The 21422-nt window shown below is 43.5% G+C and overlaps 1 protein-coding gene across 1 annotated transcript in view; it reads right to left on the bottom strand.

The window, feature by feature from the left end:
• The window catches only part of LOC130558367 (triple functional domain protein-like), a 92144-nt gene that overhangs the window by 3871 nt on the left and 66851 nt on the right, over window positions 1-21422 (bottom strand). Inside the window, exons 3-5 of the mRNA XM_057340736.1 lie at window positions 16695-16769; window positions 7617-7731; window positions 1820-2012 (exon numbers count right to left, since the gene is read on the bottom strand). Coding sequence (XP_057196719.1) covers window positions 1820-2012; window positions 7617-7731; window positions 16695-16769 — 383 coding nt within the window. The remainder of the gene's footprint in view (window positions 1-1819; window positions 2013-7616; window positions 7732-16694; window positions 16770-21422) is intronic.

The following is a 21422-nucleotide window of genomic DNA, read 5'->3' as shown; positions in this document are numbered from 1 at the left end:
ATTATTAGAAGCAACAGTGGACACTTGAAAATACAAAGACACTGCACTCTACATTACATAGATACGATTTGTTTACCAGTGCTTAGCCCTAAAATATCACTAAACATTTCTAAATAAAACATTAATGCTTGACCATGCAAAACTCACTGCAATAATGCTATCTTACACCACGGTCTGTTTGAATACTTCATTCTGATTGGCTGGAAGGTGTGCTTTAAAACCATTTAATGCACGGTAGTTCCAGTCAAGTTTGATTACATTTGAAATTAACTGACAAAAATAACTGGCATTTTCACCTGTCTGGTCAAAAATGACACTATAAACATCAATAACAGCTTGGCAAATGACCATGGTATAAGCGCGATAAACCACAGCTTCGCGTCGGATGGTTCTTAGCCTCCACGCCGTGCATTAAAACCCTCTAAACCTTTAGAACCTGAAGCAAAAATAGGCTGTTTTCACACATTTTTTTTTTTTTGACTGTCAAATTCTAACACAATGTGCCATCATCATGTGCAAGGTATAATTTTTTCAGAAAACAAATGTCTTTAAATAAATTAAGGTTATTGACCATTACTGTGTGTTGTGAGATTGTAAATATGATTTAAATAGACAAAAAAAATGAAGAATCTAGCACTTCAGACATTCTATTAGAGCGCTCCAAGAAAACAGCAGCTCCGTGACTACCTGTTCATACTCGCCACCTGCCGCTCTCCATGATAACAGCAGCGATTGGCTGACAGAATGCAAGACATTACCGTAATATACCATATACTGTATGTTCAAAAAGCACAGTTTGTCTACTTTTAGGAGCACTTCGAAATTTTTTGATAGCACAAAATAGTTATGGTAAAATGAATACCGCTTGGTAGAATGTGTCGGCGACGACACATCCGATTTAAAAGGGTTAATGCACGGCTAGCTGTGCTTTATCCCTTACTTGTTATGGTTTTCAGAACAATTCTATTAGAACAAGTCTTCAAGATGGCTGCACAAATCAAAGGAGTTATCGCTATGATAATTCATTTCCTATCTCAGGTCTAAACTTTAAACAACTGTGATTTATCCTGTTTTTTTTCCAGGCAGACATGGCCTTTTATCTTAGTAAAGTAACAGCACAACATGCACAATCAGAAGCATCAATAAAGTCTGTAGGACAAATATATTATCCATATAATATTTTAATATTATGGAATGATAAGATGGTAAGTAAATGATGAGAGAATTTTCTTTTTTGGATGAAATATGCCCTTCCTACCCCATCTCTGTTCAAATGTGTAGGTATGAGCAATAGTAACAGAATACTTAGGGACTTTTCAATGCTTGGAAGAGTATTTGTGATTCAATAATAATAAGCATTTTTTAATCATTTTCATTATTCTGCCCTTCATAAGTTTTTATGACAGTGTAATAACACTATTACTCTTCAGCTGTGGTGGATGAGTTAATTTGAGAAACCTCCGTTGGGAGATTAAGGCTACAGATGAAACACGACCCTACTGTGGGTGTCTTTCTCTCAGATCTTTGATGAAATAGGTCAGAACTAATTTTGACATCTCCACTTTCACAGAAGCAATGTGGAATGATCCAGTAAAACATATGTCAACCAGGTTATCTACTCTATCTAAGGAAACTCACGGAAAATCCATGTGCATTCATAACAATAAACAAATGCATTTCCCATACACATCTCAAGTACTTTCGTGTTTTTTCCTCCCATAATATAATCTAAGATTTTTTGGGCTTGTTGATCTAATTAATTGTCCCGAAAACAAATCTAATAAACTGCCATCTTGTTAATTCACATAACCCGCCTTACTTCAAATTCAAACTTGGAACTGCCAAAGTTCGTCCTCTGCTTCTGCCAGAAGTTGTCTGGTTTGATGATGAGAGCGACGTGGATGCAGGAAGGAAAGGATTCCTGAAGGATCTTCAGCAGGGGTTTGATGGAGTCCCATTTGGATCCTCGCATATCCACGATGACCGTGAAGCCATGTCTGCTCACCTCCTCGCTGCAAACAAACACAAAACACAGCATCAGCTACTCTGTCAACCGTTGATGCTCACAGCATCAGAGAGAAGAACATGAGCATTGACGCTTAAAGAGAAATGTACAAAACCCCTGCTGATTAAATACACTTCAAACCATCAGAAGTACAGTAAAGGCACATTGCATGAAGAACAACACTTACCCAAATAAAGTTTAATGTGAAAAGAAAATCCTTTCCGGTTAAATTGAAAGAAAACTGCTGCAGGACAAAAATAAATAAATGAATGTGAAAACAGCCTTAGAGCTCTAACTCGAAAAACTAACTGTTAACTCAAGTGTTTTCATATACGCAGCTGCACTTCTTCACTGGTCTGAGTCTTAAACAGAAGTGAGCGCTGAAGAACTCTAAATCATTCTGACCTTACTCTCACAGAGACGGGGAGAGGGAGAGAGAGGGAGAGAGAGAGAGAGAGAGAGAGAGAGAGAGAGAGAGAGAGAGAGAGAGTGAGAGAGAGAGAGAGAGAGAGAGAGAGAAATGAGGATGGGGTTGAGCGAGAAGCAGAATACAGTGAAACAGAGAAAAACAAGAGCAGTGACAGTGACTAGCTTAATATGAATATGTACACGTCAGATTCAGTACAAAATGCAGAAATAACGTAGAGTTTAAATGAAATGAGACATTTTTATAAAATAGTTGAAGTCTATGCTTTATGTTTTCCAAACAGGAAAATTTGAAGTGTTTCACACAGTGTTGCAGTGATTATTTTAAATGATTTATCCATGCACAGCATTATTTTTTCAAAATTGATTTGCACTTGTAATCTTTAGTCAAAAACATTAAGCTCCTCTCCCCCTCTGAACAACAACTCTTCACCACATGACGTCAGCAACAAAAAAGAGGTAGGACTATACTCACTGTCCATGGCCAGGCATTTTTAGCCCTCCCCTGCAGGCCCAACTTACAACAAACCAATCAAAAAGGAAGGGCAAAATAAAGCCCCGCCCCACATTTTTTTCTAATTTCAGAAGCGGTTCCACTCGGATAAAGTCACTGTCACAGTCCTGTCTGCCCCCTTGTGTTCCCCTGCCTGTTGTTACAGTCACGATATGGAAAAGAAGTCAATCACAACTTCCGTTTCATGGTGACTTTAAATCATTTACATAAAATCTTCTTATCTAAAAAAGGTCTCACTTTATGTAGTGTCAGCCTAGTATAGGCAGATGAACATTCGTTTACGTTTTATCTGCATAATTATTTTAAACAATCACTTTCTGCTATATTTGCATATATTATACTGTTTGGGGCTTTTTAAATGCATCAGGCTAACAAAACTCAAAAATTGTTAGCTCATCAGCTAACAACCGTGCTAAATACAATAGAACCGTGCCAAAAACACAACAGAAAATGTAATGGATTTAATGGTTATAATGGGAATTGTATTGGTTTTAATAGAAACTATAATGGTCTCTACTGGTATGTGATGGATTCTCTTGGTGGGATGTACCAATAGAACACCATTAAATCCTAGTGCAATAATGCCCAAAACACATTACAAATAGGAATTCTGTAACGGTTTTAATGAATGGAAGCTCATGGTTCATAATGGAATTTTAATGGAAACCATTAGAATTTCTGTGATGGTTTCTATTGCTTTTTTCAGCAGGGAAAACGTCTCAGTTACGACGTTGTGTTGAGAGACAGACTGGGGTTTGATCTTGAGAACCTATCATCTCCGAGAGGAATTTTAAAACGCCAACAGGCTTGGCGAATGGCACCGGCACGCCTTCAGGTAGTGTAATGGCCAGTGTTGGGAGTAATGCGTTACAAAAGTAATGCATTACAGTAACGTATTACTTTTTGCTGTAACGCAGTAGTGTAAGGCATTACTAATAAATTTTCAGTAATATTTTACTCGGTACATGTTCAGTAACGCTTGCGTTACAACAAACTTTTCGCCCGCAAGACATTAACAAAATGAAAATCCTGCAAGTTCTATTTCCTGTTCATGAATGGACGTGTGTGGTGTCATTCATCTCCCTCTGGCTGGTGGAGCTATTTTGTAGTGTACGCGGCATGATTTCAGCCTCTGAGCTCGAGGTCCGAGGCTATTGACCCCGCCCGGTTCGCTGTAAGCCCTACCGCCAGTGTTGCCAGGGTCGCGGGTTTCCAGCACAATTGGGCTATTTTGAAAATGCAGTTGTGGGAAAAATTATGGAGCCGCGGGTTGCGGGTTTTTGGTCTACTTTCCTAATGTACAGCGGCCGCCAAAATGTTTATTTATATTCTAAGGATAAATGTTAATTGATGAGATTCTTAATGTGTATTCATACTCAGATGAATACCTGGCAACTCCAGGACCGGACCCGTTCTCGAAAGTGTGGGGAACGAGCGTCTGACTACAGTACAGGGAGGGACGCAGCAGGCTACAGTACAGGGAGGGGACGTGGGAGCTCAGTTCAACCAAAGAGGAAAATATAGCGGTGGTATTAGAAAATGCATCCAAATTATGTTTTTACCAATGTTTCGTAAGGTGCATGTCACGTTGCACAATGAAAAAAATCACGCATGAGTGTACAACAGTTGATTCTTCCGGCTGCCAAATATCACGTTTAAACAGCGTTATACGCAGTATAGAACAACTAAAACATTGAGGTGCTTGTACACATTATACATATGCAATATATTTAACCATGCTTATTTCTTAAGCAAGTTTTTGCATGTCTTACGAAGAGACAACACGTTTCTCGTCCATTTCCGTGCGTGGCCTCGGGCACACATGGGATCTTTTTTAAAGGGACACTCAAAAATGAAAATTCTGTTATGGATTACTCACCCTCTAGTCCAAACCTGTATAAATTTCTTTGTTCGGTTGAACACAAAGATATTTGGTAGAATGTTAGCAAATGAAAATTCTTTAGCATCATTGACTACCATAGCAGAAAAATTATAACGGTAGTCAAAGGTGACCCAGAATTGTTTGCTTTCCTAAATCCCCCAAAACATCTTTTGAGTTCAACAGAACAAAAAATATATACAATACCTAGGAAACCATTCAGTTAAGTAAATATATCAATAGAAACGTCTTTTGGCAGTTGTTAACTTTGATTTGACACCGGAAAATAATTGGGCTAGTTTCCACTCCTTTTGGGCGGGTTTTGAGGGGTCATTGGGCTGTTTTCAGGAAGCTAGTGAGCAAGATCCCTGTGACTAGCAGCAATGAGAAGGTATGCTAACGTTTACATGATGACTAGCTAGAATTCTATATAATCTAGTTCAGTGATGGGATGGGACTATTTTGTATTTAAATACCTTTGTAAAAAATTAAATTTATTTTGTATTTAAATGTGTTTAATCTTAGTATTTTTGTATTTTCAAACTGAAACACGTTTTGCCAATCAACCTCCTTATTAGACTGCATGGATGGGCAGTGTTTCAAATAATACATCCATTTGAAATACAAAATACTATTATTTTGTAATAGTATTTTGTATTTAAATGCATTTAATCTTAGGTTTTTTTGTATTTATTTTTGTATAGCCTAGTTAATTCAAGAAATCAGCAGTCTAATAAAGAGGTTGATTGGCAAAAAGTATTTTGTATTTTGAAAATACAAAAATACAAAGACATTTTGTAATTTTAGAATGTTAAGTTCTACTTCTGTAGTTATTTTGGGGAAATAACTACAGAAGGCTTAACAGGGGCTTAACAAATCAGGGACGCAAACGCAATGATACAGACGACCAAATCAGTAAGCGAATGTGGACACCTGCGTATTCTAAAGTCTCTGTTTTCATCCGTTTACTAAAATGGGGTTGCAGCATTTCCAAAAGTCTCCGTTTTCGGGGGTCGAAAACTCCGGAGTAGTGTAAACGCCAGGCGTAACCGTAGCAAGAGTTTTTAAAGGAAAACGCAGTAGTATTAACGCCGCCTCAGACCTCCATTTTAAGTACATGAAACTAGTATATAATATCAATAAATCTTTTGTATTGAACCCTTCCTGGAACATTGCTTTCAAAAAGTGTAAAGGAAGCAAAATAAAAGTAGATAAAACAATCACAGTAGTAAAGAAACGAGCAATGGTATGGTCCAATAAGTTCTAGGCTAAAGAACATACAATATCTGAAGCCCTGACTATCTGACACAGACCAGACACAGAGCGTCAATACACTGCCTGTCTCCCTAAAGCTATTGTTTTCTTGAGCAGGGGCCACATCAGGATATCCAGCAGAACTCTGGAAATCTGCCACTTCTGATACAGCGGGTCATAAGGGCGTTATTTCTCAAACCTTTTGCACATTTTGTCACAATGCTCACGATGTCAAGAAGCTCGAGCTTATATTCTGTACTCCTCTAATGTTGTCTATAAACACCCAGTTTGAGCCCCACTGAGAAGTAAAGTTTGAGCAAACCCCGAGGCAGATGCTAACCTACATAAAGCTTTGAACTGTGCAGTTCTGGAAGCCTCTGGCTGAAAGCAGAGATTCACATGGAGCTGGGTGAGTTTCGAATAAAGTCAAATCAATGCAAACAGGGTGACTGATAGTACATTATTAGAGTACGAGGTTGCTAGGATCTCCAGCGTGTTTGCGAACTGCAGCTCAGAGTTAAAGTTTTTTTTTTAGAAATATCTCATTGGTTTTGTGTCCATACAATGGAAGTCAATGGGGTCCAGTGTTGCTTGGTTACCAACATTCTTCAAAATATCTTCTTTGGTCGGAGCCGATAGCCTAGTGGGCAGTCTTCCACCATATGGCACGGTTGCATTTCAGGGCGACCCGAGTTTGAATCCCGGCTTGTGGTAATTTCCCGAACCCACCCCCCATCTCTCTCCCACTTAACTTCCTGTCACCTATTCACTGTTCTGTCTAAATTAAAAAAATGTGTTCTGCAGAAGAAAAAATGACAGGAATGTGAATAAATGATGAAATACTTTTTCTTTTTGGGTGAGCTATCCCTTTAAGAGAACTGAATGTGGTTACTATTGTAACTGCACTGAAGTTTTCCATCCCCGCTGCTGGCTGTCACTGTAACGTTTGCCCCGCCTTCGTCAGCCAAGCCCCTTGTACAAAAGCCACTTCCCCATCATGCATGATCACTATCACCGGACTTTTAACCCCAGGACTACATTTCCCATCATGCACTGCACCCCTCTGACCTCATTGATTACCCCGCACCTGACGCTCATCATTACACTCCACCTGAACCCCATCCCATGGACTCTATTTAATCCCTATGTTTTGTCATGTTTATTGTCCAGTCTTGTTGTATTTTGAGGTTGTTCTTTAAACTACTCATGGACTCTCTTTGTTCCTATATGCCGTGGATTTTATATATATATATATATATATATGTATATATATATATATATATATAGAATTGTTTTTTTTCTGTGGATATTATTTTGTTCGTATTCCTTGGATGTTCCCCATTTCTACTTGAGCACTTGTTAGTTTGCCTGGACTCATTAAAATTCACGTATTCATCGTTCCTCATCTGTGATATTGTTACAGTCACGAGTTCACTATCTCACCTGTTCCACTGACTGGATCTGATCTATTACAACCACTATAAATATTTTTTGCATAATAACACAGACAGACAGTGACACACACGCACAAGTAGTACCTGGGGATGCCTGCGAGGTATGCAATAAGCCGCCTGAGGTCCTCCTGTCGTATTCTGTCATGGTTACTCCTGGCAGGAAACGTGAGGACTGGCCCTCCCCGGCGATCTCGTCCACCTGAAAGAGGTTAACAAGCTATATATCAGATACTGGAAGAACTCCAACCACACTGTCTGAGAACTCGCCAGAGCCTCTTTGGCTGGAACAACAACATCTCCAAACATCTGTCACTCAAGCATTAGGACTTACTGTCTCTTTAAGAAGCACCCAACCTACTCTATCTACAGCGTGTTTTGGATGATTACAGCCTACACACAACCAACCACACATGAAAGAAGACAATTCTGACTAAAATTGCGATGATTGTAATTAATTTGTCTAAAACAGAATATAATGCATTATATTTTTGCTCCCATACTTGCATTGCTTCATATAGTCACTGCATAGCACCTCCATCGAACTCCTTCTCTTTAAAGTACAGAATTTGAAATGAGTTATATGCAGGGGTGTAACAATATTGAAAGTTTGCATATTGCGATATACAAAAATAAGATATGTATCCTAGAGTGATGGCGACTGTTACGATACAATGTCTATTTAATCCTATTGGATGAGCTGCCAACATGTGACCTGAGTCAAGATATTTATTGTTTTTTGTTGTTACTGCTTTAAGAAGTTGTCTTTTTGAGTTTAGTTTAGTTTACTTTCTTTTTATTAATCTTGTGTTTAAATTCAGTTTTATGTTTCAGGTTGTCTGTTCTTTAACAAAAGAACAAATGGTTTAAAAAATGTATATTATTTTGGAAATAAATCTTTCACTTTTTAAATTTTACATTTACATTCAGTCATTTACTAGATGCTTTTATCCAAGGAAATTTACAAGCTGATCTCAGATAACCTAACGCAGATCATAAATGTAATATATATTTATTTTTTAGATTGTGAAAGAAAGAGTGAAACAGAAAAGAAACAGAAATAACTAGGTCAGGTGTTGAAAGAAATTTTAAAAATGGCTACAGATTCAGCTGATCTTGCAGAGACGAGCAAATAATTCCACCAGCGTGGATCCATAGATACAAATAACTAGATGCCTCATTCAGGAGCTCCAGGCAAGTAGACGTGCCCGCCATCTTGGAACTGTCCACTGACGTCACTTACATTTTGCTAGAATGCCACAACACTGCGCAGCCATGGCTGTGAAAACCACGAGGATTTAAATTCCCCAAAAAATGGGATACCTTTTAGTTGTTATGTGTTAGTTTAGCAATACAATGTTAACACAACTGTAAATAAATTTTCATAATCACACATGTATAACTAAGGGTTGCCAGATCTGTGAAACAAAATCATTCACCAAGAGCCTAACGTCCCTAGTTCAAATAGCAGAACTAAACATTCATAAATAAAATCATCTTACGATTGAAGGCTAAATAACAAAATTCTTCCACTCCGAATCTGCGGAAAAAACAACCCTCAGCAACAGTTAAAAAGTAACTCAATTCCATGGGAAAGCCGCAGACTTGGCAACACAGACCGGCTTACACCGTTCCAATACGGCGGATGACCTACGTATAGCGTCCCATAGAAAAAGATGATAATGCGGCATCAAGTTATTCATATATATGCGTGGAACAGTCCCAAAATTGGCATGGCACTTTGCGAGATGCCATATTCTAGCAGAATGCAAGGATCTGGAGGGCACATACGTCATTTAGGTACATTAGGTACACATACTTTACATTCTTCATGTATGTTTTGACCGGCAAACTATGTGTAATGAAGAATTGGTGTAAATTACAGTAGAAGTTAAAGAATTTCTGTCTGTAAGGATTTTTTGGTCACCCTAATAAAATCACTGGGTCTTACCTGGCCACCTCTAAAAAAAAGTTCTGGCTACGCCCCTGGTAGCAGGTCTAGTTTAAGATAGATTAAGATATTGGTGGGTTATCTGGATCAACTGCCAGCTAAACATGCACTGCATATCCCCAGTGATGCCGCTCTGCCTCTCAGCTCACATACATGAGAGTGTTAATGACTGTCACTGCAAATAAGCTTCTGTTATAGTCTGTCTTGGTGTTTTACTTTTTTTTTTGGTTTTTATTTTCTGAGGGCCACGTTCTCATATTTCACACGTGTGTCAAATTTTTTACTCTACTCTCACCTGATTCTCGTTGTACCTTTAGGATTACGTCACTGATGATTGCCATCACCTGTTACTCGTTCTGGTTTGCCTATTTCTGCCTCTCTGTTTCGTTCATTCAGTGCGACGATGTTTTTGTGTATGAGCCAGTTCTCATGGAATATTTGGTCACCTTTGTTTCTTTTCTTTGCTATACATCCAGGATTCACCATCTAACTCCTGAGCTCTGCATCTTGTTTTCGGTGAGGCTGTACTGAGAGAGAGTTTCAGGATTTTTTGTTCGTTTGGCTATTTACCTCTCACCCACCACTTTGCAGCTCCTAGCTCAGGCGCTATTTTCCATTATTGGATTTATTTTTGTTTCTGCTGTGTGCCTGGAGTTCCCTGGCATTTTTTGTTTCGGATACTTTTGCTCTGTTGTGACTAATAAACTCACTTAAACTGCTTCCTGCTATTGAGTCCCTTTTTGTTCCGTGACAGAACATCGTCGCCAGACTATGGACTCAGCGGAAGGTCCCGACATGCGTCACGCTGTTTCTCAACAAGGCATCCTGCTGGGCCATCAGCAGCAAGAGGTTGCTGATCTTAAGCAGGGGTTAACCACCCTAGCCCAGCAACTAGCTACCGTCGCCCAGCACCTGGAACAGATACGGTCTGCTCCGCTGAGCGCTTCTGCCAGCGCTGTGCCAGCTGCTATGGAGGCACCCTCTACTCGGCGGGCAGAACCACGTCTCGTCTCTCTGGCTCTCTACGCCGGCGAACCCACCTTATGCCGGTCATTTTTGTCTCAATGTTCCCTAACCTTCTCACTTCAGCCCTCCTGTTTCCCCACTGAACAGTCTAAGGTGGCTTTCATTGTCATGCACTTGGCAGGGGTTGCCAGGGAATGGGGAACGGCCTTATGGGACAACGGACATCAGTGTTGCAACTCTCTCGAGACCTTCTCCCAGGAGCTCCCTGCTACGACAGGATTTTAAATCTGTGTCCGAATACGCGGTTGAGTTCCGCACACTTGCTTCCTCCAGTGGTTGGAATGATAAGGTGCTGTGGGATTGGTTCCTCCACGGACTAACTGACCACATTCTAGATGAGATCTACTCTCTCGAACTCCCTAAGACTCTCGATGGGCTAATCGAACTTGCCATCCGGGTGGATTTCCGCATGGAACTGCGTACCCGACAGCGTCAGGGGGGAATGGTGGATAAGATGCCTGCACGATTTTCCACAGCCAAACACGACTCTCCTCCTCAACTCCTTTTCCCAGAAGAGGAGTCTATGCAAGTCAGCCGGGCCCGTCTCTCCACCCAGGAACGATGCCGACGCCTGGTGAACGGGTTATGCCTCTATTGTGGTGAGGTCGGACACCAGGTCTCCAACTGTTCAGCCTACAAGCAACGCTCCACTGGTGCTACGCCCCGCAGGGTAAGCACCGCCTCCATCCGCCTTCCCGTACGCAGCCGTACTACTCTCCCGGTTGTTATTCGGTCAGATGGAGTGAGTCACCAGGTTTCTGCCCTCATTGACTCCGGGGCGGAGGGAGACTTCATTGACATTGAGCTGGCTAGGAGGTGGGGGGTTTCTGTTCTTCCGCTCTCTCACACCATCTCGGCCAGAACCCTAAGCGGCACCCCCTTCTCTGAGATTACTTCCATCACTCGACCTTTGTCTGTTACCACTTCTGGCAACCATACAGAGACGATTCAATTCCTCCTTATACGTTCTCCCTCCGCTCCTGTGGTTCTGGGTCACGCTTAGCTCACCAAGCATAACCCCTTTATTGACTAGCGGAGGAATGTAGTGTTAGAATGGAGTGTTTTTTGTTCATCTAATTGTTTGTCTTCTGCTTTTTTTCCTGTAACCTCTGCTTTGTCACAGGAGGAACCCATTAGCCTCACTGGCGTACCCAGTGTATCACGATTTGAGGGCGGTCTTCAGTAGGTCTCGAGCAGCATCTCTACCTCCTCACCGTCCGTACAACTGTGTTATCGATCTGTTATCTGGTACTTCTCCACCTAAGGGACGTCTTTACTCTCTCTCCGGACCTGAGAGAGAGGCCATGGAGAGGTATGTGGCTGATTCCTTGTTGGCTGGCATTATTCGTCCCTCTTCCTCCTCCTGCATTTATTATCGGGGGTTGAATGACATTACGGTCAAGAATAGTCATCCCTTGCCCTTGATGTCTTTGGCTTTCGAACTCTTGTAGGGGGCAACCATCTTTACGAAGTTAGACCTGCGCAATGCTTATCACCTGGTCAGGATCAGGGAGGGGGACGAATGGAAAACTGCCTTTAATACTCCGACAGGCCACTTTGAGTATTTAGTTATGCCTTTTGGCCTGTCGAATGCCCCAGCAGTTTTCCAGACACTCGTCAATGACGTACTAAAGGACATGGTCAATCATTTTGTCTTTGTCTACCTCGACAACATTCTTATTTTTTCCAAGAATGAGCAGGACCATGTTCAGCACGTCTGACGAGTGTCACGCCGGCTACTTGAGAATCGCCTATTCGTCAAGGTGGAGAAGTGCGAGTTTCACACACAGTCGGTTCCGTTTCTGGGGTTTATCCTGTCGCCAGAGGGTATTCGAATGGACCCCACCAAGGTGGAAGTGGTTGCTAATTGGCCCACCCCTGACAGTCGCAAGGCAGTCCAGCGATTCCTGGGGTTTGCCAATTTCTACAGGCGGTTCATTCGAGGGTTTAGTCAGATCGCTCTCCCCCTGTCTGAGCTCACCTCCACATTTAGACGATTCATTTGGTCCGACCAGGCTCAGAGGGCTTTTTCTCTATTGAAGAGCCTTTTTTCTTCGGCGCCTATTCTACACTGCGTTCCAAATTATTATGCAAATTGGATTTAAGTGTCGTAAACATTTAATTTTATATTGTTCAATTAAACTTATGGATGGTATTGTGTCTCAGTGCTCTTTGGATCACTGAAATCAATCTCAGACACCTGTGATAAGTAGTTTGCCAGGTGAGCCCAATTAAAGGAAAACTACTTAAGAAGGACGTTCCACATTATTAAGCAGGCCACAGGTTTCAAGCAATATGGGAAAGAAAAAGGATCTGTCTGCTGCCGAAAAGCGTCAAATAGTGCAATGTCTTGGACAAGGTATGAAAACATTAGATATTTCACGAAAACTTAAGCGAGATCATCGTACTGTGAAGACATTTGTGGCTGATTCAGAGCACAGAAGGGTTCGTGCAGATAAAGGCAGAATGAGGAAGGTTTCTTCCAGACAAATTCATCGGATTAAGAGAGCAGCTGCAAAAATGCCATTGCAAAGCAGCAAACTGGTATTTGAAGCTGCTGGTGCCTCGGGAGTCCCGAAAACCTCAAGGTGTAGGATCCTCCAGATGCTTGCAGTTGTGCATAAACCTACTATTCGGCCACCCCTAACCAATGCTCACAAGCAGACACGGTTGCAGTGGGCCCACACATACATGAAGACTAATTTTCAAACAGTCTTGTTTACTGATGAGTGCCGTGCAACCCTGGATGGTCCAGATGGATGGAGTAGTGGATGGTTGGTGGATGGCCACCATGTCCCAACAACGCTGCGACGTCAGCAAGGAGGTGGCGGAGTCATGTTTTGGGCTGGAATCATGGGGAGACAGCTGGTGGGCCCCTTTAGGGTCCCTGAAGGTGTGAAAATGAACTCTGCAAGGTATGTAGAGTTTCTGACTGAGCACTTTCTTCCATGGTACAAAAAGAAGAACCATGCCTTCCGTAGCAAAATCATCTTCATGCATGACAATGCACCATCTCATGCTGCAAAGAATACCTCTGTGTCATTGGCTGCTATGGGCATAAAAGGAGAGAAACTCATGGTGTGGCCACCATCCTCCCCTGACCTCAACCCTATTGAGAACCTTTGGAGCATCCTCAAGCGAAAGATCTATGATGGTGGGAGGCAGTTAGCATCAAAACAGCAGCTCTGGGAGGCTATTCTGACATCCTGCAAAGAAATTCAATCAGAAACTATCCAAAAACTCACAAGTTCAATGGATGCAAGAATTGTGAAGGTGATATCAAAGAAGGGGTCCTATGTTAACATGTAACTTGCCCTGTTAGGATGTTTTTGATTGAAATAGCTTTTGATTTCAGTAAATATGACCTCCTAATGCTGCAAATTCAACAAATGACCATTTTCAGTTTTTTACAACCTATGAAATGTTTTCAAACTCTGTTGTGCATAATAATTTGGAACAGTGCATTTTGAGTTTTTCATTTTTTAAATATATACTGTTGTCAGTGGGAGGTTTGTTCAATAAAATTCCAAATGTACCCTAACTGTTGATTACTTGAAAATTATACTGACTGTCATTTGCATCGACAAATTAGGAAAACCAGAGAAAGATATCATTTGCATAATAATTTGGAACCCAGTGTAGTTATCCCCGACCCGTCTCGCCAGTTCATTGTGGAGGTAGATGCTTCTGAGGCAGGAGTGGGAGCGATCCTTTCCCAGCGAGCCTCCTCTGACAACATTGTGCACCCCTGTGCGCTCTTCTCCCGCCGGCTTGCTCCCTCAGAACGGAATTACGACATTGGGAATAAGGAGTTGTTGGCCGTTAATCTTGCGTTGGAGGAGTGGCGTCACTGGTTGGAGGGCGCCAAAGTGCCGTTCTTAGACTGACCACAAGAACTTAGAGTACATTCGCACGGTTAAACGGTTGAATTCTCGACAGGCTCGTTGGGGGGGGTTTTTGTGGCCGTTTTGATTTTACCATCTCCTATCGTCCGGGGAGTAAGAACGGGAAACCTGACGCGCTGTCACGACAGTTCGAGGTCCAGACTGCTTCCACCTCCCCAGTGTCCGTCATTTCTCCTGGCCGTGTGGTTGCGGCGGTCACTTGGGAGGTGGAATCTAGGGTTCGTGAGGCGTTGGTTGGTGTTTCCCCTCCGGTTGATTGTCCTGACGGTCTACTTTTTGTTCCCCAGTTGGTCTGAACTAGTGTCCTCCAGTGGGGGCATTCCTCTAATCTCGCGTGTCACCCCAGAGCGGATCGTACCCTGTTGCTGGTCAAGCAGCGGTTTTGGTGGCCGTCTGTGGCACGGGACTCTCGCGAGTTCGTCTTGGCCTGCCCAGTTTGCGCGGCTAGTAAGAGCTCTAATCGCCCCCCGGTTGAGCCCCTTCCGGCCACTTCCCACCCCTTCGAGACCCTGTTCCCACATCGCCATGGATTTTGTCACGGGACTTCCCAAGTCCCGTGGCAATACGGTGGTTCTGACGGTGGTGGACCGGTTCTCGAAGGCTGTTCATTTTATTCCCCTCCCCAAATTACCATCGGCCAAGGAGACGGCGGCCATAGTTCCACGGCCTCCCTACGGACGTGGTCTCGGACAGAGGCCCCCAGTTTATCCAAGTTTTGGACCGAGTTTTGTCGACTCCTGGGGGCCACTGTCAGTTTGTCCTCCGGTTATCACCCGCAGTCTAATGGGCAGTCCGAGCGAGCCAATCAGGATCTTGGGAGAGTCTTGCGCTGCGTTACCTCAGCAGAACCGCTGTCTTGGAGTTCCAAACTAGCCATGGTCGAATACGCTCACAATTCCCTCCCTGTGTCGTCTACGGGTCTCTCACCTTTCCAGTGCTGCTTAGGTTATCAGCCCCCGTTGTTTCCCTCTCAAGAGGCCGATGCTATCGTTCCTTCTGCTCATGTGTTCGTTCGCAGGTGCCTCTGAGTCTGGAGACTTGCCAGACGAGCTCTTGCTCGCACCCGCGAACGTAACCAAGCATCAGCCAACCGTCGACGTTCCAAGGCCCCACTTTACGTTTGCGGTCAGAGAGTCTGGTTGTCCACCTCTTATCTTCATCTGAGACTCCCCGCACGTAAACTGGGGCCCAAGTTTATCGGTCCTTTTCCCATTGCCAAAGTCATAAACCCGGTCACTGTTCGTCTTAAACTACCCCCTTCACTTAAGAGGGTCCACCCGGTATTCCATGTGTCTAAGGTCAAACCTGTTATATGGTCCCTTACCTCGGTCCCTCCCCCCAGACTCATCGAGGGTTCCCCTGCCTATACGGTTCGTCGTCTCCTTGATATGAGACGGCGAGGTAGGGGTCACCAATACCTAGTAGACTGGGAAGGTTACGGTGCGGAGGAGAGATGCTGTGTCCCCGCTCGGGACATACTGGATCGCTCTCTTATAGATCAGTTTCTCCGATCACGTGATTAGCCTTTTGATGTCAAAAGGCATCCTAGGGGAGGGGGTTCTGTTATAGTCTGTCTTGGTGTCACTTTATTTTGGTTTTTCTGAGTGCCACGTTCTCATATTTCACACGTGTGTCAAATTTTTTACTCTACTCTCACCTGATTCTCGTTGTACCTTTAGGATTGCGTCACTGATCATTGCCATCACCTGTTACTCGTTCTGGTTTGCCTATTTCTGCCTCTGTTTCGTTCATTCAGTGCGACGATGTTTTTGTGTATGAGCCATTTCTCATGGAATATTTGTTCACCTTTCTTTCTTTTCTTTGCTATACATCCAGGATTCACCATCTAACTCCTGAGCTCCGCATCTTGTTTTCGGTGAGGCTGTACTGAGAGAGAGCTTCAGGATTTTTTGTTCGTTTGGCCTCTCACCCACCACTTTGCGGCTCCTAGCTCAGGCTCTGTTTTCCATTATTGGATTTATTTTTGTTTCTGCTGTGTGCCTGGAGTTCCCTGGCATTTTTTGTTTCAGATACTTTTGCTCTGTTGTGACTAATAAACTCACTTAAATGGCTTCCTGCTATTGAGTCCCTTTTTGTTCCGTGACAGCTTCCTCCTGTTAATATTTATAAAAATTCAAGCCTTTTGATAGGAGGGTTACAAACGACTGAATCGATCAATTGCAACAGAACAGACAGTAGCTAAGCAAGTGAAAACCCCAAAATGTTTGAGATTACACAGGATAAAATCTTTTCTTTACAGAATCAAAGTGCTTGTTGGCTCACCTGATAAAAATGCCACCTTCTCCTTAAGAATGGGCAGAACTTCAATGGCCTTCATGTCTTCATTCCTGTGGAACCCTGGAAGAGTTAAATAGCTGATCAGTCTTCGGCTCACATGACAAACACGCTTATACTCAAACTTGGAAATGCAACAAAATATCATTCATTAACAGATTTAATTCAAGAATCACCATCGCCTGGATACTAAATGAAGCATATGCCATGTTATCCAACAGAGCACAATTAAGATTTTCATTTGCCTAAATGTGTTTAAAAGATCTTTGATTGGATGATTTGCTGTTAATAACATATTTACAACTCTGTGGCACAGGCTGCACAGTCAGAGATGTTCGCCGGCTCCACGCACAGTCTCCTGCTCAACCCTGATCCTCGTTCTCTCTCTCTCCCCCACCTACTCACCAGATGGCAAGATCTTAATTCATGCACAGCCTGGCCAATGCATGTGCACACGTAACATGCAAATGTACACTCAATGACACCAAAATCTCTCTCGTACAAAAACATGATTAAATTAAATGGAATTCCTATATCTTCAACCTATAAACTACTGCAGTATAATGTTAGTCACACACGAGGCCTTAAAGAGATTTACCCAAAAAACAAATTCGGTCATCATTTATTCACTCTATGGTCATTCAAAAACTGTACATGTTTCTTTATTCTTATTCTTATTTCTGTGTAACACAAAAGAAGATATTTTGAGAAATGTCTCAGTGGTTTTGTATTCATACAATTAAAGTCAATGGGGGTCAATGTTGTTTGGTCCACAACGTTCTGTAAAATATCTTCTTTTGTGTTCTGCAGAAGAAAAAAGTCATACAGGTTTGTAATGACATGAGGGTAAATAAATGCGAAAGAATTGATATTTTTGGCTGAACTATCCTTTAAAACACACAGTCAGTGTGCTAAAGTCAGTAAGATAATGTCTATAAAATTACTTTATGTTAATGTGACAAAACCATATATAGCAGGGGTGTGTTTCACAAACGTCAATGTACCAAACTAGCTTATCACGACTGTTTACCAAAAACAAATGACTTTCTCTGACATCCGTCATTTGAACCCCATTGGTTCAGCAATATAGTTAATGATGTCCCATAGGTCGAATTAATGTCAGATTACTGTCATTAATAACAAGGATAGTTTTTACTTTTTACTCCTATTTTTTCTCCAAACTAAAAGATAAATAATGAAATTTGCATATATTGCAAATATAAAGAATGCACTGCATTCAATAGACATAATAGCAATGAAAGAATATTGTCACTTAGTAAAATCTTTGTGTTACGGCTGACAAAACATTTATAATGACTGTTGTTTTCCTGAAGTAAACAAAACTAAAGCTTGCTAAATATATTCATGGTATCTGGGTCAACATATTGTTATTAAGCTTTAAAGGCCAAGCGTATGCAGTTGAATGTATTCAGTTCACCCCCCCCCCAAATAAAATCTGTAAACATTAACTCGCCCATACATTGTCTGGCTCTTTTAGTTAGTTATAACACCTTTACTTGTATTTCTAATTCTTTATACAGAGAGCAATAAGGAAAGGCACATGAGCTGTGTAGAAATATTACAGTACATTACAGATCCTGCTGAACGGCATACAGAGGCTGTACACATTTCCACACTGCTATTGATTTCATTAGCGTTATGAGCGAGTCAGCAGCAGTCAAGCCTGATTGCCCATCATAACACATTATGTCATTGGGCTAAATTGCCCACTGTTTCCCGGCGTACGGTTAAGGTTGCCTGCAGAGAGATGGGGGCTGGGGCATGTGCCACTGTAGTATCAGGGGATTTTGTGGGCCGTGTTGTATATGTGTGTCATTCTCCTTACTTCAATGACCTCATCACAATCCAATATTCACATAACCGTTACACTGTATATGCGTGTGAGCTTGTGTGTGTTTGCCCGTCACTCCCCTTCTGTAGTGACCTATCATAACACAGTACAATACATGTCTCTTACACATACACACAGTGTTAGGCTCGATTCACATTTCGAGTCTAAAACCACGCGGAAAACGCGAGCTGTACTGTGTTCTCCTTTTTTCCAAAGTGCCTGGGCTTTGCGCTCTCCTGGCGTCTGTCGTCGCTAAGCAACCATGGGCCACGATAGCCGTTGAGACGAGGATGTATAAACAAAGGATATATGGATTATATGCACTGAAAATACCTTGCAATAACTCTGCTACTAGATTTAGTTATGCTGTGATCATCTGTGTCTCCATTTTCATTGATCTTGTCTATATTGGCTGGTTGGTTCTTGTCACATGACCTGCAGTGTGCGTGCGCCTTTCTGAAAAATTGAGATTTTTTAATCTCGATGCGGCGCCTACGCTCCTGAAAAAGAGAGCGCGTCGTCCCCTATTTCCACACGGCTGCTGCACGTCTACATTTAAAATAACGAATATGCGCGCGGAAAAGACGCGAAATGTGAATCGGGCCTTAGATGGCACTCCCACAAAAACGTAATAGATGTAGAGATGATCCATTTTTGTGGTTAACCAACATTTTTTTAACACGTAAATGTTAGGCAGAACGAACTATTCCTTTACGAAAAACATCACATTTCATAATTTAGTAATTTTTGCACTCAAAAGAACAGCTATAACATCATCTTGGTTCCCCAAGTTAATTGGCAGTCCCCCTGGCAGTCTAATGAAAGGCTTGGACGTTTTTGTTTCACACTGCAGCTTCTCCGAGTCTGACATTATAATCAAAAGTGTGCATCTCATCCCCTTTGTGACATTCAGCTCGGATCAGTATTTGTTCTTGATGCAAATAAGAACATTGAATTATGCCTCACACAAACACAAAGTGCTTGCAGATGGTACCAGCAGTTTTAAGGCGCTCAGTTGCGCATTTTTATCTTTACCATTTGTGAGAAGAACTCCTCCAGATATGCACATAAGCGTGTGCATTCAAATCATGTTGCTTACATTCACAATGCAGCTTACATTTCACATCATGCTTTAAAACAAACCAGTTACCAGGTTATTACTATGTTCTTTGTTTACACTATTCATTGTCATGGCTCTGCTTCCTTAGTCATGTCTTTCTTGGTCCTGTAGCAGAGCCATGGCAAAGCCTTTGGTTATGTGTGGAGAGAAACATATTATTGTCCTTTTGACAATAATATACGTTCTCTCCAGTGTCTCGTCTCTGTTCCCGCCATCTTGTTTCCTTGTTATCCTTCCCTGAGTGTTTCATTACCCACACCTGCCCTGTGTCTTTATCCCTCGTTTGTCTTACCCTATATAATACCCTCTTGTTTCATTGTCCTGTGTCGGTCATTGTATGTGTATCGTGTCAGTCATTGTTCCTGTGATCCTGTTTATAGAACCCAGTCCTGTCTTAGTAAGTGTTAGTTTAGTTTCTGTCAAAGTGTTGTCTAGTTTATTGTTTAGTTAGTCTTGGTCCTGTTGCTCTTTTTATTATTTCGTTACTTCTTGTTTACCCCCTCGTGGGTGTTTAGTTTCTGTTTTTTGTTAAAAAATAGTCTTGTCTGTTAACCCCTTCACTGCCTGCCTGCATTTGGGTTCTTCTCCTGCCACAGTTCGTGACAGAATGACCGACCCAAAATCGAACCCAGCAGGCGGCTCCCAAGGACGGCAAGGCGTCGTCTCCCCGATCCGGCCTGGCCCACTTGCTACTGGGGTTCCGACAGGGGAGTTATGGGGACCGGGAGTTCGCCAGAGCATTCTCGGCGGTGGCAGAGGCGACCGGGTTCAGTGATGCGGAGTTGAAGACAATCTTCAACTGCTGCCTCACCCGGCGCCTCACACCGTCGGAGAAGAGGCTGCTGGCTCCTCTCGGGTTCGCGGACATGGTCAGGTACGTGGCCAACCGGGATGATCCCGGGAGTGGAGTTCCATTTGGAACTTCCGCTCCACGGTCGAGCGTCCCGGGGGGTCTCGTCCTGGCTGCCGCTGCCCGGGGGGACTCAGTACCCTCTGGCTGGAGCTCCACGGTTCCCGGTTCTCCTGGTAGCGACCGTGGCGAGTGGGGAGGGAAGGACTCGGGGACGACGTCTGGGGGTTCCCCCAACGCTGAACTACCTCCGGTCCCCACGGGTCCGCCAAAGATGGCTGCAGACCCGGCGGTGCGGAAAAGGAGGAAGGAGCGTCACGGGGGAACGTGCTGTCCAGTGCAGCCGGCTACCACTCCGGTGCAGCCGGCGTTCAGTCCTGTGGTCCAGCCTGCGTCCAGTCCGGTGCAGCCGGTGTCCACGCCGGTGCAGCCGGCATCCAGTCCGGTGCAGCCGGCGTCTAGTCCGGTGTTGCTGCCGATGTCCTATCCGGCGTCCAGTCCGGTGGTGCAGCCGGCGTCCAGTCCGGTGGTGCAGCCGGCGTCCAATCCGGTGGTGCAGCCGGCGTCCAATCCGGTGGTGCAGCCGGCGTCCAGTCCGGTGGTGCAGCCGGTGTCCAGTCCGGTGCAACCGGAGATCCGGCCGGCGTCCCAGCCGCCGGTCGAGCCGGCGTCCGGTCCGGCGTCCGGTCCGGTGTCCAAGTCGATGTCCGGTCCGGTGTCCAAGTCGATGTCTGGTCCGGTGTCCAAGTCGATGTCCAGTCCGATGATCCAGCCGGCGTCCAGTCCGGTGATCCAGCCAGCGTCCAGTCCGGTGATCCAGCCGGCGTCCAGTCCGGTGATCCAGCCGGCGTCCCAGCCGGTGATCCAGCCGGCGTCCAGTCCGGTGATCCAGCC

The sequence above is a fragment of the Triplophysa rosa genome, linkage group LG8, assembly GCF_024868665.1.
Source record: "Triplophysa rosa linkage group LG8, Trosa_1v2, whole genome shotgun sequence".
Lineage (NCBI taxonomy): Eukaryota > Metazoa > Chordata > Actinopteri > Cypriniformes > Nemacheilidae > Triplophysa > Triplophysa rosa.
Note: the sequence above shows the minus strand (reverse complement) of the source record. Positions and strands in the feature narration are given on the sequence as shown.